General features: G+C 40.3%; 1 protein-coding gene across 3 annotated transcripts in view; it reads left to right on the top strand.

Moving 5' to 3' along the window:
* The window catches only part of cars1 (cysteinyl-tRNA synthetase 1), a 35,733-nt gene extending 25,422 nt beyond the window's left edge, over nt 1-10,311 (top strand). For all 3 annotated transcript variants that reach the window (XM_061665167.1, XM_061665156.1, XM_061665176.1), the window contains 3 exons: nt 8,966-9,025; nt 9,131-9,214; nt 9,557-10,311. In XM_061665167.1, coding sequence (XP_061521151.1) covers nt 8,966-9,025; nt 9,131-9,214; nt 9,557-9,703 — 291 coding nt within the window. In that variant the 3' untranslated portion in view covers nt 9,704-10,311. The remainder of the gene's footprint in view (nt 1-8,965; nt 9,026-9,130; nt 9,215-9,556) is intronic.
* Nucleotides 10,312-14,398: the final 4,087 nt, after the last annotated feature.

The raw sequence follows: 14,398 nt of genomic DNA, 5'->3' as shown, positions 1-14,398 counted from the left end.
TTTGGAATGGTGAGAAATGTTGCAATGCATCATGTGCATTTGAATTTCTGTGCTGGTAGGGCAATTCAAAATGTCTGTAAACAATATGCACCAGAATATCTGAGGATGGCTGACCTGAAAGAGATTTAGCCAGCTACTGTAGATCTTGTCTAAAAAATTGTTGGCGATCTCAAACAATAACCCCCAAAAGAATTGTGTGTGTGCACTGCCAGATATACACCAAAAGTTTTTTTTTGAGGGGGGGCGGTGTTATTTCCTTGGGAGGGGGATCTAAATGAATCTAGCGGAACCTTTGGGTGAGGAGGATAAGGCAAGGCAGAATTTGTAATATCATGTAGGCCAGTGTTTCCCAACCTTTTCTTGACCTAAGGTACCCATTTTGCATAAGACAAATCTCATGGCACACCACCAAACAAAATGTCTCACAAAATATAAATGGGTCAGTCACATAAAATATAAATGGGTCAGTCACATGACATGCATATTTTTGTGTCAGTCCATTATTCAAATATAAAATGTAATCTTCTCATGATATCTCACTTTATTATATAAAACCTACAACCACAATTCCAATGACGTTGTGTAAAACATAAATAGAAACGAGAATACAATGATTTGCAAATCATGTTCAACCTATATTTAATTGAATACACTACAAAGACAAGATATTTAATGTTCAAACTAATCATCTTTGTTTTTAGCAAATAATCATTAACTTAGAATTTTATGGCTACAACACGTTCCAAAAAAGCTGTGACGGTCATGTTTACCACTGTGTTACATCACCTTTTCTTTTAACAACATTCAATAAACGTTTGGAAACTGAGGACACTATTTGTTGAAGCTTTGTAGGTGGAATTCTTTCCCATCCTTGCTTGATGTCCAGCTTCAGCTGTTCAACAGTCCGGGATCTCCGTTGTCGTAGTTTACGGTTCATAATGCGCCACACATTCTGAATGGGAGACAGGTCTGGACTGCAGGCAGGCCAGGCTCGTACCCGCACTCTTTCACTACGAAGCCACGCTGTTGTAACACGTGCAGAATGTGGTTTGGCAATGTCTTGCTGAAATAAGCAGGGGCGTCCATGAAAAATCCAAATGCTTGGATGGCAGCATATGTTTCTCCAAAACCTGTATGTACCTTTCAGCATTAATGGTGCCTTCACAGATGTGTAAGTTACCCATGCCATTGGCACCAACACAGCCCCATACCATCACAGATGCTGGCTTTTGAACTTTGCGCCCATAACAGTCCAGATGATTATTTTCCTCTTTGGACCGGAGGACACGACGTCCAGGATTTCCAAAAACAATTTGAAATGTGGACTCGTCAGACCACAGAACACTTTTCCACTTTTCATCAGTCCATCTTAGAAGAGCTCGGGCCCAGAGAAGCCGGCGGCGTTTCTGGGTGTTGTTGATAAATGGCTTTTGCTTTGCATAGTGGAATTTCAAGTTGCACTTATGGATGTAGCGCCGAACTGTATTTACTGACATTGGTTTTCTGAATTGTTCCTGAGCCCATGTGGTTATATCATTTACACATTGATGTCGGTTTTTGATGCAGTTGCTGAGGGATCGAAGGTCACGGGCATTCAATGTTGGTTTTCGGCCTTGCCGCTTACATGCAGTGATTTCTCCAGATTCTCTGAAACCTTTGATATTATGGACCGTAGATGATGAAATCCCTAAATTCCTTGCAATTTAGGGACATTGTCCTTAAACTGTTCGACTATTTTCTCACGCACTTGTTCACAAAGAGGTGAACCTCGCCCCATCTTTGCTTGTGAATGACTGAGCAATTTTGTAATATCATCACCGAAAAAAATCATATTTAGTAGAAGCACCCTTTTGAGCTAATACAGTCATGGATCTTTTTGGGAATGATGCAAGTTTTTCACACCTGGATTTGGGGATCCTCTCCCATTCCTCCTAGCAGAGGCTCTCCAGTTCTGTCAGGTTGGATGGTGAACATTGGTGGACAGCCATTTTCAGGTCCCTCCACAGATGCTCAATTGGGTTTAAGTCAGGGCTCTGGCTGTGCCATTCAAGAACAGTCACTGAGTTGTTCTGAAGCCACGCCTTCATTATTTTAGCTGTGTGCTTAGGGTCATTGTCTTGATCTCACCAGCATGCTTCACTGTTGGGACTGTATTTTCTCTACACATACCACTTAGAACTTTTTGGCCTTAATTCTATCTTGGTCTCATCAGACCAGAGAATCTTATTTCTCACCACCTTGGAGTCCTACGTGTGTTTTTTTTTTTTTTTTTTTTTTTTTTTTTAAAAGCGAACTCCATGCAGGCTTTCATGTGTCTTGCACTGAGGAGAGACTTCCGTCGGGCCACTCTGCCATAAAGCCCCAACTGGTGGAGGGCTCCAGTGATTGTTGACTTTCTAGAACTTTGTCCTGGCTCCCTACTGCATCTCTGGATCTCAGCCACAGTGATCTTTGGGTTCTTCTTTACCTCTCTCACCAAGGCTCTTCTCCCCCGATTGCTCAGTTTGACCGGATGGCCAACTCTAGGAAGTGTTCTGGTCATCCCAAACGTCTTCCATTTAAGGATTATGGAGGCTACTGTGCTCTTAGGAACCTTAAGTGCAGCAGAAATTATTTTGTAACCTTTGCCTGAAGAGCTCAGAGACAGAATTGTGGCAAGGCACAGATCTGGCCGTTCCTTTGACCTCATGATTCTCATTTGCTCGAACATGCCCTGTGAGCTGTAAGGTCTTGTATAGACGTGTGTGGCTTTCCTAATCAAGTCCAATCAGTATAATCAAACACAGCTGGACTCCAATGAAGGTGTAGAACCATCTCAAGGATGATCAGAAGAAATGGACAGCACCCGAGTTAAATATGAGTGTCACAGCTAAGGGTTTGAATATTTATGGCTGTGTGATATTTCAGTTTTTCATTTTTAATAAATCTGCAAAAATTTCAACAATTCCGTTTTTTGTCAATATGGGCTGCTGTGTACATTGAGGGGAGAAATTAACTTAAATGATTTTAGCAAATGGCTGCAATATAACAGACCGAAAAATTTAAGGGGGTCTGAATAATTTCCTTACCCACTGTATATTGGGGGAAAAAATACCTTTTTCGAAGCTCAATAAGCGAAATCAGAGGAAAATTTGTTTTCTGATTTAAATTCCAGTCAGACATTTTCAGCTAGCTATAACAGATAGGGGAGTCTCAATAGTAATTCATAATAGAATATTTTTCCACCAAAAAGCAAAATAATTGACCCAGAAGGCCAATACATAATTGTTCAATTATAATTAACAAATCATACAGATTAGGTAATGGACATGCCCCTAATATTGATCGAGCTTTTATTGAAATGCTTTTTTTATCATCTGTCTTATTTGTCAGCTAATTCAACAATTATTGTAGGTGGTGACTATAATATAGCACTTAATCCCAACCATAGACCGCTCAAATAAATAAAAAAAATACCCAACAATCGCAGTCTTCCTGAATATTACAGACCCTTTCCAAAAAAATTTAATATCATGCAAAAGTTGATTTAATTCCATTCAAAAAGTAAAAATTTCCAGCCCATAAAACACATGAAATCAGGAATTCAAAAAACTAGAATGCTGTGAAGAAATCACAATTTACTTCAGTGTTTGTAGGAAAAAAAAGAGAAATTACGGTCACATGAAATCAATTAAAATATGGTACTTTCAAAATGATATGTTAATCTTGAGTACTTGGTTGGGAATCCCTTTGCTTTAATCACTGCCTCGATGTGCTGTGGCATTGAGGCAATCAGCCTGTGGCATTACCTGGGAGTTATGGAAACCCAGATTTGCTTGATGTTTGCTGTCAGTTCTTCTTTGTTTTTGGTTCTGGTGCCCCTCTTGATAATACCCGAGCCGATAATAATGTTGTGGTGACCTTGGATTTAAGAAAGCAGAGTTTACCAACACCTGCACTGGACATTGCACCCCAAAACATGACTGACTGTGGATATTTTACACTGGACCTCTAGCAGCTTGGGTTCTGGTCTTACCCGTCTTCCTCCAAAACCCTCAGATCTTGATTCCCGAATGAAAGTCACACTTTACTTTCACCGGAAAAGATGACCACTGGCCAACAGTCCAGTCTTTCTTCTCCTTGGCCCAGTTGAGACGCTTCCTACAGTTCAGGCTCAGAAGTGGCTTGACCTGAGGAACCCAACAGTTGTAGCCCATCTCTGGGATGCTTCTGAATGTGGTGGTTTTTGAAGCTGTGACTCCCGCCTCATTCCACTCTTTCTGGAGCTCTGCCAGATTCTTGAATCTTCTCTGTTTGATAATTCGCTGAGCCCACAGTCATCTCTTGCTGGTGCATCTTCTCCTGCCACATTTTGTACTTCCACTAGACTTTCCATTGATATGCTTGGACACAGCACTTTGTGAACAGCCAGCCTTCTCAGCTATGAACTTTTGTGGCTTACCCTACCCATCCTATGGAGGGTATCAATGATGGTCTTCTGGCCAGTTGTGAAGTCTGCAGTCTTCCCCATATTGAACCCAACTGAGACAATTGAACTAAACTGAAGCAATTTAATGACACCTGGGGAAACCTGTGCAGGTGCTTTGCGTTTAGTAGATGATTAGTGGGTGACACTCAGTTTAAAACGTTTATGGCCTGAAAGTTTTGGGCTGATTTCTTTCATTCACATTTTTTGGAGTTCCTGATTTCGTGAGTTTTATGAGCTTGAATCTATAATCTATGAAAGTTTAACTTTTTGAATGGAATTATGGAAATAAATGAACTTTTCCATGATATTCAATTTTTCTGGAAAGGGTCTGTAGATGATGCGCATGATTTTGGACTCGCCGACATATGGAGAATAAAGAAATTGTACAAAAAGGAATATACTTTCTCTTCTTCAGTACACCGCTCCTTCTCTAGAATTGACTACTTTCTTACAAATAACTCAGCTGCTCAAAAAAGTACTTTCAAAATACATCCAATAATAATCAGCGATCGTGCTCCAATTTCTCTCTGTCTCAAACTTGAATCAAACATGATACCTTCTCCAACCTAGCGCTTTAATACTTCTCTACTGAAAGATAGAGTTCAATATATTTGTAAAGAAGGAATGGAAAGATTTTCTAGATAGGAATGATTCCACAACTATATCACAATCCTTACATTTGAAAGCAGGGAAAGCTGTAATTAGAAGCAAAATCATTTCATACTCCTCCTACAAGAAAACAACAAAAATTAGAAGCGAATTGGAAATGAAAATCAAACAACTGACAGAAGAATATGCAATAAATCTGACGAACCAAATCTATAATCAGTGACTTTTTTTTCTCAAGGTCTTTGTCTCAAACTTGTTCTCTGTCAATTGACTGTCTGTTGTTGTACTAGAGCGGCTCCAACTACCGGAGGCATTCCTTGTGTTTTTTAAACATAATTGGCAAAATAAAGATGATTCTGATATTATTAAAAAGAACAGAGTTCCTACTACAACAGCTAAGCTGCACAATAATAAATCAGGAAAATTTCTCGTAAACCAACTTCAACGTAACAGAAAAAATGCTAATTACAACCATACAAGATACAAATGCCAAATTTACTCAATCACCACAGGATATTAATGATATAGTCTACAACTACTACAGTAGTGTATATCCATCTTCCAATAAGCCAAATAAAGATGACATTGAAGTTTTATCAATAACCTAAACATCCCTCAATTAACTTCAGAACGTAAAGAGTCTTCAGAGGGCCCATTAACCCTCGCTGAATTATAAGGCTGTAAACGATATCCCAACAGGTAGAGCTTCAGGCAATGATGGATTTTCCACAGTTTTATAAAGATTTCTGGATTGTACTATAACCACTATTTTTCAGAACGGTGATTAAAGATAAAGGCCTAATTAGAAGCCATATTCACACAGCGGCAGTAAAACTACTAATCAAACCAGGGAAAGACTCCACTCATCCAGCTGACTGTTGTCACTAATTAATACAGACATCGAAAATAATTTCAAGGCTTTAGCCCGCAGACTAGAAAAAAATTCTCCCCTCTATAATAAATTGTGACCAAACCGGTTTCAATAAAGGTCGGCGCTCCAACAATGTCAGGTGACTGATAAACCTAATAAGTATGTCTCAGCATAATAATCTTAAAGCAATCGTCTTGTCACTAGATGCAGAAAACACTTTTGACAAAGTTAACTGGTCTTTTTGCAGTACTACAAATTTGGTTTCGGTGATTCATAAGTTCACTGGATGGCAACGTTATACAACTCACCCAAAGCAACTGTCACCACAAATGGAGTTACATCACAAAGTCTCACTTTACAAAGAGGAACTAGACGAGGATTCCCACTCTCACCCCTGCAATTCGCACTATTTATCGAACCACTGGCAATAGCGATACAGCAGAAGTATTAAAGGTATCCGCTCTCCTGTGTCAGAAGACAAAATCAATCTATACGCATATGATATCCTTCTTTATTTACAAGAACCCAATTCACTTCAGGTTTTAACCTCATGAAGACATTTTCGCAAATTATCAGAATACGCTATCAATTGGTCAAAATCAACAATACTCCCTATAACGACTAACTCATGTAGTCCTTGAGACCAAAACCCAAACTATCCTATTCCTACAAGGAATTCAAATATCGAGGGAAAACTTGGAGGTAAATAATCTAAATCGCATACCTCTACTGGGGAAGAAAATTGACTTAAAATGTTGAAACAGCCTACCTATCTCACTTCCAGGGCGTGTAGGTACAGTAAAAATGAAAAGGAGCACACTCTGCACATTTGTATTACTCACACTGTACATATTTCACACATTGGGCATATTCACATCTCATTCAGGGTCCTTTGAGGCTGGCAAGAGGCATGATGAGGCTGACGCCGGGCCGGGTCCTGGCACATCTGTGCTGGTATCCGGTCCGGTCGCCCAACCCCCCTTCTCTGTCCGGTCGGTCCACCAGTTTTAATGCATCATACACCCGTCAATGGGGGTGTGGCAATGTCAGGCTGGGGACGACACTTGGCCAGGTGTTACAGCACTCTGGCCTGGTCTCTGCCCCGTTCCCCTGCGGATGTTTAATGCACCACATACATTCGCCCACCCTTCCACCATATGCCGACACAGCAACGCCGTTTACTAGTTGACTAATATGCATGCCATATGGTGTTCATTCACTCATAAATTCCATAGACACGCTATAGGCTTTAATTGCTTGTGCTGGGACCACTAATAATAACCCAGGTTCTATTAAGATATCAACTCACAGGTTCGTACAGGTGTTTAGACACTATAAAAGCATCCCACTGCACCACTCTTCGGTAGCACTGCCTTCCTCATTTCCCACATGCTATCCTGCCACGGCCTTTTCTGTCCTCTCTCATCTTGTCCTCTTGGTTAGTTGTTGCATGTCCTCACCCGGTGTGTTCCCCCCATCCACAAACAAGAACACGATTTGACTTTGTAACATTACTTTCAGTCAAATATCTAGACTACCTATTGTTCTGCTGTGGTTCGCACCCCTATTCCTTGTCCATTCGGTCCCTCCCTCTATCCCCTAAAACCCTTTTCTGTCCGGCTGCATTTTCAGTGAACATCAGAATGCTTAAAAAAATAAGCAGAGGAAGTATTTCAAACTCCCCTGTTGCACAGAAAAACTGTTCCAGCACAAAAGGCATACAGATCACCATTCGGCATAACCATGCAGCTGAACAGGACTGGTTAAAAAAGAAAAGAAAAGCTCATTTGTCATTGACCCAAACTGAAATAATGATCTTCTCTAAATTTACTCACTAATTGACTTATTCAGTGTGAAATCTTGGTCTGCACAAAGCTGATATACTCACAGGAAGCCATGACTTATTTATTATTTGATTATTTTACCTTCTGTCATTTAATGCAAAAGCAGTTAATTGCTCTACCTTTCTTACATTGCTAGCATAGATGGGTGGTCAGCGATATATTTGTAATTAATACAGAATTTTCTGACAAGTGAAATTGGATAATTTCCCTCAGCACCCCTGATGATCTCTCACGGCACACAAGGGTGCCACCCTTATGCACTATGTTTGGAGTCACTTGTGTAGGCTGGTGATGTACAAATCACAATGCAAGAAGTGAGGAAAGCAAAACTTAGCTGATGGTTGATTTAGTATTCCCACATTGGTTTCATCATTACCGTGAGTTTGGTATGAATAAATTCCTAGTTGAGTAGACTATAGCACACTATCATCACAATCATGGCCTTCTCGAGCGCACAGATTTTAAGTCAAAGAGAATCACTCATTGGTAGGTGAGCATTTCTTGAATTGGCTAGTCCCTCAGTGATCATGTTACCGCATCCACTTTTTTCTTTTTTTTTTACCAACTTGCTTGTTAAAAGGTAAATTATGGCTACTGTTAAGTCTCCCTTCTGAGCAGTGTACCTCATGAAGCATCCTATTTTTCGACTGACCCTTTATACATTCAAACTACGGTGGTAGAGTAAAAGGCCAACCAATCAGACAGATGCCCTTGTGAATATGAGACTTGTCGTACCCACCCCACAAGAAGAAAATCATTCATTAAAGCTATTTCCCCTGTTTTCTCAATTGCTCTGCCTTGGCCAAATGACTTGTAACGGTCGTGTACCAGCTGCCCCCAGGCTTTGAACCTGCGCCGCCACAGTCTTCACCGGTTGAGAGCTGAGTGCGCTAACCGCTAGGCTAAAAGCCTGTCGGCTTGTGCCCTCTTTAAGGCATTGGGGGAATGAGGTTCCATGCACAGTTACACATGGACTCGGCCAGCACTGTGCTCACATACGTTACGCATGGACTAGTTCGTTTAACAGCGGTGCCATCAAAGAACACGTCCGCATTTGCTACCCGAAAGAACGTACACTATTGTTGTGACATCATGCTGAATTGTCTTTACAAAGAGGCTGGTAATGGAGCTTTTAGAACAAAAGACTGAAGGGGTGAACTAATATGTTTGCAGCTGGAGGAAGAGAAGCAAAGGAAGAAAGAGGAGGCTGCCAGGAAGAAAGAACTCCAGGAGGTCAGTTTTGAACCCTTAAGCTTGTAATGAATGGCTAACAAGATATTTTACAGTAAATCAAACTGGAATGTTTCCTGATTAGTTTGTTCATTGCTTTTGTTTCAGATGGCTAAACTTGCTAAAATGAAGATCCCGCCATTTGAGATGTTCCTCGCAGAAACAGACAAATATTCCAAATTTGATGAAACGGTAACATATTATTCAGGTTTTGAAGCTACATCAACTGGAAAAAAATATGACAAGCATAATTCAAGCATTTTCAAGAATTTTATATACCTGGGAACCATGTAATAAAAATGAGCAACATCAGGCTTGTTTTAGCAATTAGTATTTTATATATACTATAATAACTATTGTGTGAGGGTGGTGAACAAGTGCATCTAATTAGCCAAACTCCAGTTGTGCATAAACAAAAACGTCCATATCCCTGACCTTTTAAAATCACCTTTTGCCATCCTGAGCGTAATATCCACTTTACAAAAAAACTTCTTTCTGACACTTGACACATGTCATTTCTTCATCTATCCACAGGGTTTTCCCACTCATGATGCTGAAGGGAAGGAACTCAGCAAAGGACAAGAGAAGAAACTGCGCAAGCTTTTCGAAAGCCAAGAGAAGATGCATAATGAGTACCTTCTGAGAAAGGGTGTGCAGTCAAGTGGGGCAAAAAATTATTAGAATTCTTTTATTTTAGTTTTAGTTATATGGTCGGTGCTTAATATTTTTTTCCTCTTGAGGCTGATAATATCCATTGTTTCATAGTCAAAATAGCTAGTCTCTCCTTAAAATTCGACTGCCATTTGAAAGATGCCAAATGCACCACTCTGTTTGGCTCATGAACGTGAAAATCTGACTGCATCAGTGTCTCACCACCCATGAACCTCACCGCACGTCACTGCTTTTAAGCCAAAATGGCAACTACTTCTGTTTGACAAACTGCAGATAAGCAACAGGCTAAAGGCCTGAGATGATTGTCTCTTTTTACTTATAAGTTAGCCCTTTTTTTACAAACAAACAAAGCCATCACAGTGAACACAGTTGGGTGCTTTGCTTAAAGGATTATAAATTACATGTGTTTTTAGACACAGTGCACAAGGTATATTATGACTGTCTGTGACAACCTTCAACCTGTCAGTCTGTTCCATGTCATTCTGAAGGTCCATCACTAATTTCTCCCTGCTCAATCAAACAGGACTCTGTAAGGAAATCTTATGATATCATGTCAACAAATCCCAATGTCCTATTCTCTTGAAAATGTATTCCATTAAAAACTGCATTGCTTATCATTTTAGAAATCTTGTCTACTAAAAATGAGAGTAACCATTTTCTAAATCAGAAGGGCAGCCGCACGTCTGTGTTGTCAAATAACGACTTGCGCTTTGTCAAATTTCAGATTCACTGGCCTCGATATATATAAACGAACAATACAAAAAATATAATGCTCTCAAAAGCAGCAGTCCCAAGAGCTAAGTCCGAACAGCAGGTTTGGCACACGGAGAAGACCGAAGATCTTTAAATTTCTCCTATTTATCCTGTCGCCCTTCATCAGTGAGCATGTCAATGAGTGACATCAAATCATGTTCGACTTGGGCAGAAATTTGCCCAGATTACTTGACCTCTGTTTCTGCAAAGCAAACACACAACGAATATGCCCTATTGGTCAGACAAGGAAAATATTAAATGGCTGTTTGTTTTTGTAATTGTAAATTTTATTTCTAAAGCTTGAAAAAGAAGACTAGGTAGACTTTGACATGAGTTCTTTTTGCATTCTGGTCATGATTCACTTGTAAACCCAGCCTGCATGGGCTTATAAAACAAACAAGTGTATATCTTAATTGAGTAAGATTTTACTCATGCAGGCTGGGTAAAATCTTACTCATTCATTGTAATTAATACAAACACTTTTGTTGTACCAACAAAATAATTGGATCATTGATAATCTCAATACTATTTCAATTAATCAGCAATATTGAAACAACAATGTGGTTCCAACAACATTTTAACTGTAATAAACTAAGATCCAGGCTTCAACCCTTTTAAAACAACCACCAGATCCACCAGTGCCACCACTGCCCATGTGTATTTCAAATTACCATAACTCCTCGCTACTTTGTGCAATTTTAATCATTCAAACTGCCCCTGAAAGCTGGGAAACTAATAAATATATGTATTATTATGGCTGCAATTGGCTGGCGAACAGTTCAGGGTGCACCTCGCCTCTCGCCTGAAAATAGCTGGGATAGGCGCCAGCGCCCTAGTGACTATAGTCAGTACAGAAAATGGATGGATGGATATAATTATGGTGCTAAAATGGTTAAAACCCTGATTAATCTACAGACAGCATGTGGAAAAACCTAGGAAGTCTGGCATGCAAAACAATCCCGAACCAATTACAAGTGAATGACTTGTAATGACTACAGGCCTGTCGCCCTGACATCTGTGATCATGAAGTCCTTTGAACGCCTCATGCTGGACCACCTCAAGAGCGTCATAGGTCCCCTACTAGACTTCTTGCAGTTTGCCTACTGACCAAACAGGTCTGTGGCTGACACAATGAACATGGGACTGCACTTCATCCTAGAACACCTCGACGGCACGGGGACCTACGCGAGCATCCTGTTTGTGGACTTCGGCTCTGCTTTCAACACCATCATCCCCAAACTCCTCTGGTCCAACCTTCTCCAGCTCAGCGTCTCTCCTGCCATCTGCCAGTGGATTTATAGCTTCCTGACATGCAGAAAACAGCAGGTGAGGCTGGAGGACACCACCTCATCTACACGAGCCACCAGCACTGGGGCGCCCAAAGGTTCTGTCCTCTCTCCGCTGCTCTTCTCTCTCTACATGAACAACTGCATCTCAACGCACCCGGCTGTCAAACTCCTGAAGTTTGCAGAGAACAGTGCTGCTACAAAAAAAGCAAAGCAAATTTATTTATATAGCGCATTTCATACACAAGGTAACTCAATGTACTTTACATGATTATCATGTAAAGCATTTTAAAAGAAAAAAAAAGCTTATAAACATTTAAGATAAAAATACAATTAAAACTGCGTACAGTGCAAAAACTTTAGAAGTGGAAATGCTTTTAAAAAGCATGGGGGGAAAAAAAAAGAGTTTTTAACCTGGACTTATAAACATTCACACTGACGTCACATTCACACTGACGTCACTTCTGTTGGCAACTTATTCCATGTGTGTGCAGCATAATGGCTACATGCTGCTTCACCATGTTTGCTTTGGACTCTGTGCTCTACTATTTGACCTTAGTCTGCCGATCTCAGAGCCCGACTGGGTTTATATTCCATTAGCATTTCATTCATGTATTCAGTACCTAAACAGTTTAGTGATTTATAGACCAGTAGCAGAACTTTAAAATCATTTCTAAAGCTGACTGGAAGCCAGTGTAAAGACTTTAGAATTGGAGCTCTGATCTCTTTGTTCTGGTCAGAACCCGAGCTGCAGCATTCTGAATGAGCTGCAGCTGTTTCATGCTCTTTTTTCGGGAGTCCAGTCAAAAGACCATTACAATAGTCAAGTCTTCTTGAGATAAAAGCATGGATAAGCTTCTCCTGGTCTTCTTGACACATGCATGCCTTCACTGGCATGGAAAACAATTACAAAACAATCTAGATATGTTCTTCAGATGGTAGAAGGCAGTTTTAGTAATTGATTTGATACGACTGTTGAAAGTCAGGTCGGAATCTATCAGAACAGACCAAGTTCGAAACACCAAGGTTTTGGACTTGGTCTTTGGTTTTAAAGAGAGTGACTGCAGGTATTTACTAACAGTCCTTTTTTCTTTATTGCCAAAAACAATTATCTCAGTTTTGTTGCGATTTATCCATCCATCCATTTTCTGAGCCACTTCTCCTCACTCGGGTCGCGGGCGTGCTGGAGCCTATCCCAGCTGTCATTGGGCAGGAGGCGGGGTACACCCTGAACTGGTCGCCAGCCAATCGCAGGGCACATAGAAAAAAACAACCATTCGCACTCACAGTCATGGCTGCGGGCAATTTAGAGTCTCCAATTCATGCATGTTTTTGGGATGTGGGAGGAAACCAGAGTGCCCGGAAAAAACCCACGCAGGCATGGGGAGAACATGCAAACTCCACACAGGCAGGGCCGGGGATTGAACCCGGGTCCTCAGAACTGTGAGGCTGACGCTCTAACCAGTCGTCCACCGTGCCTGTTGTGATTTAATTGAAGAAATTTTTGACTCATCCATATATTTATCTGTTTTAGACACAACACCTCAATTAAACTGTAGTCATCTGGAGACACTGCTAGATATAACTGTGTGTCATCTGCATAGATAGCTATGATAGTTAAAATTGAAAATTTTGTACAAATTAAATTAAAGTGATGAAGAATTTGAGCAAAGGGTAGCATATAAAGGCTGAACAGGTGGGGTCCAAGAACTGACCCTTGAGGGACCCCTAGGTCATTGCCATTCGATGAGATTGAACACTTCCAAAGGTTACAAAATAACTCATTTCCTCCAGGTAGGACCTGAACCATCTAAGGACTGTTCTATTTAGTCCTACCCACGTTTCCAACCTGTTCAGCAGTATATTATGATCTACCGTATCAAAGCCGCACTGAGGTCCAACAAGACCAGAATTGACACCTTTCCTGAGTCAGTATCCAACCTTATATCATTTAGCACTTTGATAAGAGCAGATTCTGCACCGTGATGAGTTTGGAAACCTGATTGAAATTTGTCAAAAAAGTCCCTTTAAGTTCAAGAAATTGCTGAGTTGATTAAAAATAACTTTCTCAACAGTCTTGGCTATGAAAGGGAGATTTGAGATGGGTCTATAGCTTGAGTATTGTTGAAGTTCTTTCTGATGATTTCATTTTTTTAACCAAGAGTTAGTCTAGCCCTGACTAACTCTTGGTTAAAATTACAAAGACTTTGTCTGCAGAGGTCATAATCAATTTAGAGTTGAGTTTTTCTCCACTTATGTTCTGCTTTCCTACACTTTGATTTAGAGGTCTTTAGCATCATTGTGCTCCTCCACGCTGTTCTAGGTCGCCTCAAGATTGTCTTAGTATTAATAGGAGCGACAGCATTCATTACATTTGAGATTTTACAGGTGAAATTATCCAAACGTTCATCAACTGTCTCAGCATTCACAGTTTGTGGCACAGCAATGGTCTCCATAAACTTAGTGGCACAACTCTCATTTATGTACCTTTTCTTAATTGACATAGAGGTTGTCTGAACTTTTGGAAGAATCTGTAATTCATAGAATACACAAAAATGGTCAGAAATAGCCATATCCTTAATGTCCATTGATAGAATTTCAACATCCTTATAGATGACCAGGTCTAAGATGTGACCTTGAGTGTGGGTTGGACTCTTAATATGTT

Source organism: Phycodurus eques, chromosome 2 (assembly GCF_024500275.1).
Source record: "Phycodurus eques isolate BA_2022a chromosome 2, UOR_Pequ_1.1, whole genome shotgun sequence".
In the NCBI taxonomy this organism is placed as follows: Eukaryota; Metazoa; Chordata; class Actinopteri; order Syngnathiformes; family Syngnathidae; genus Phycodurus; species Phycodurus eques.
The sequence above is the reverse complement of the archived record's forward strand: the minus strand, read 5'-3'. Positions and strand labels throughout refer to the sequence as shown.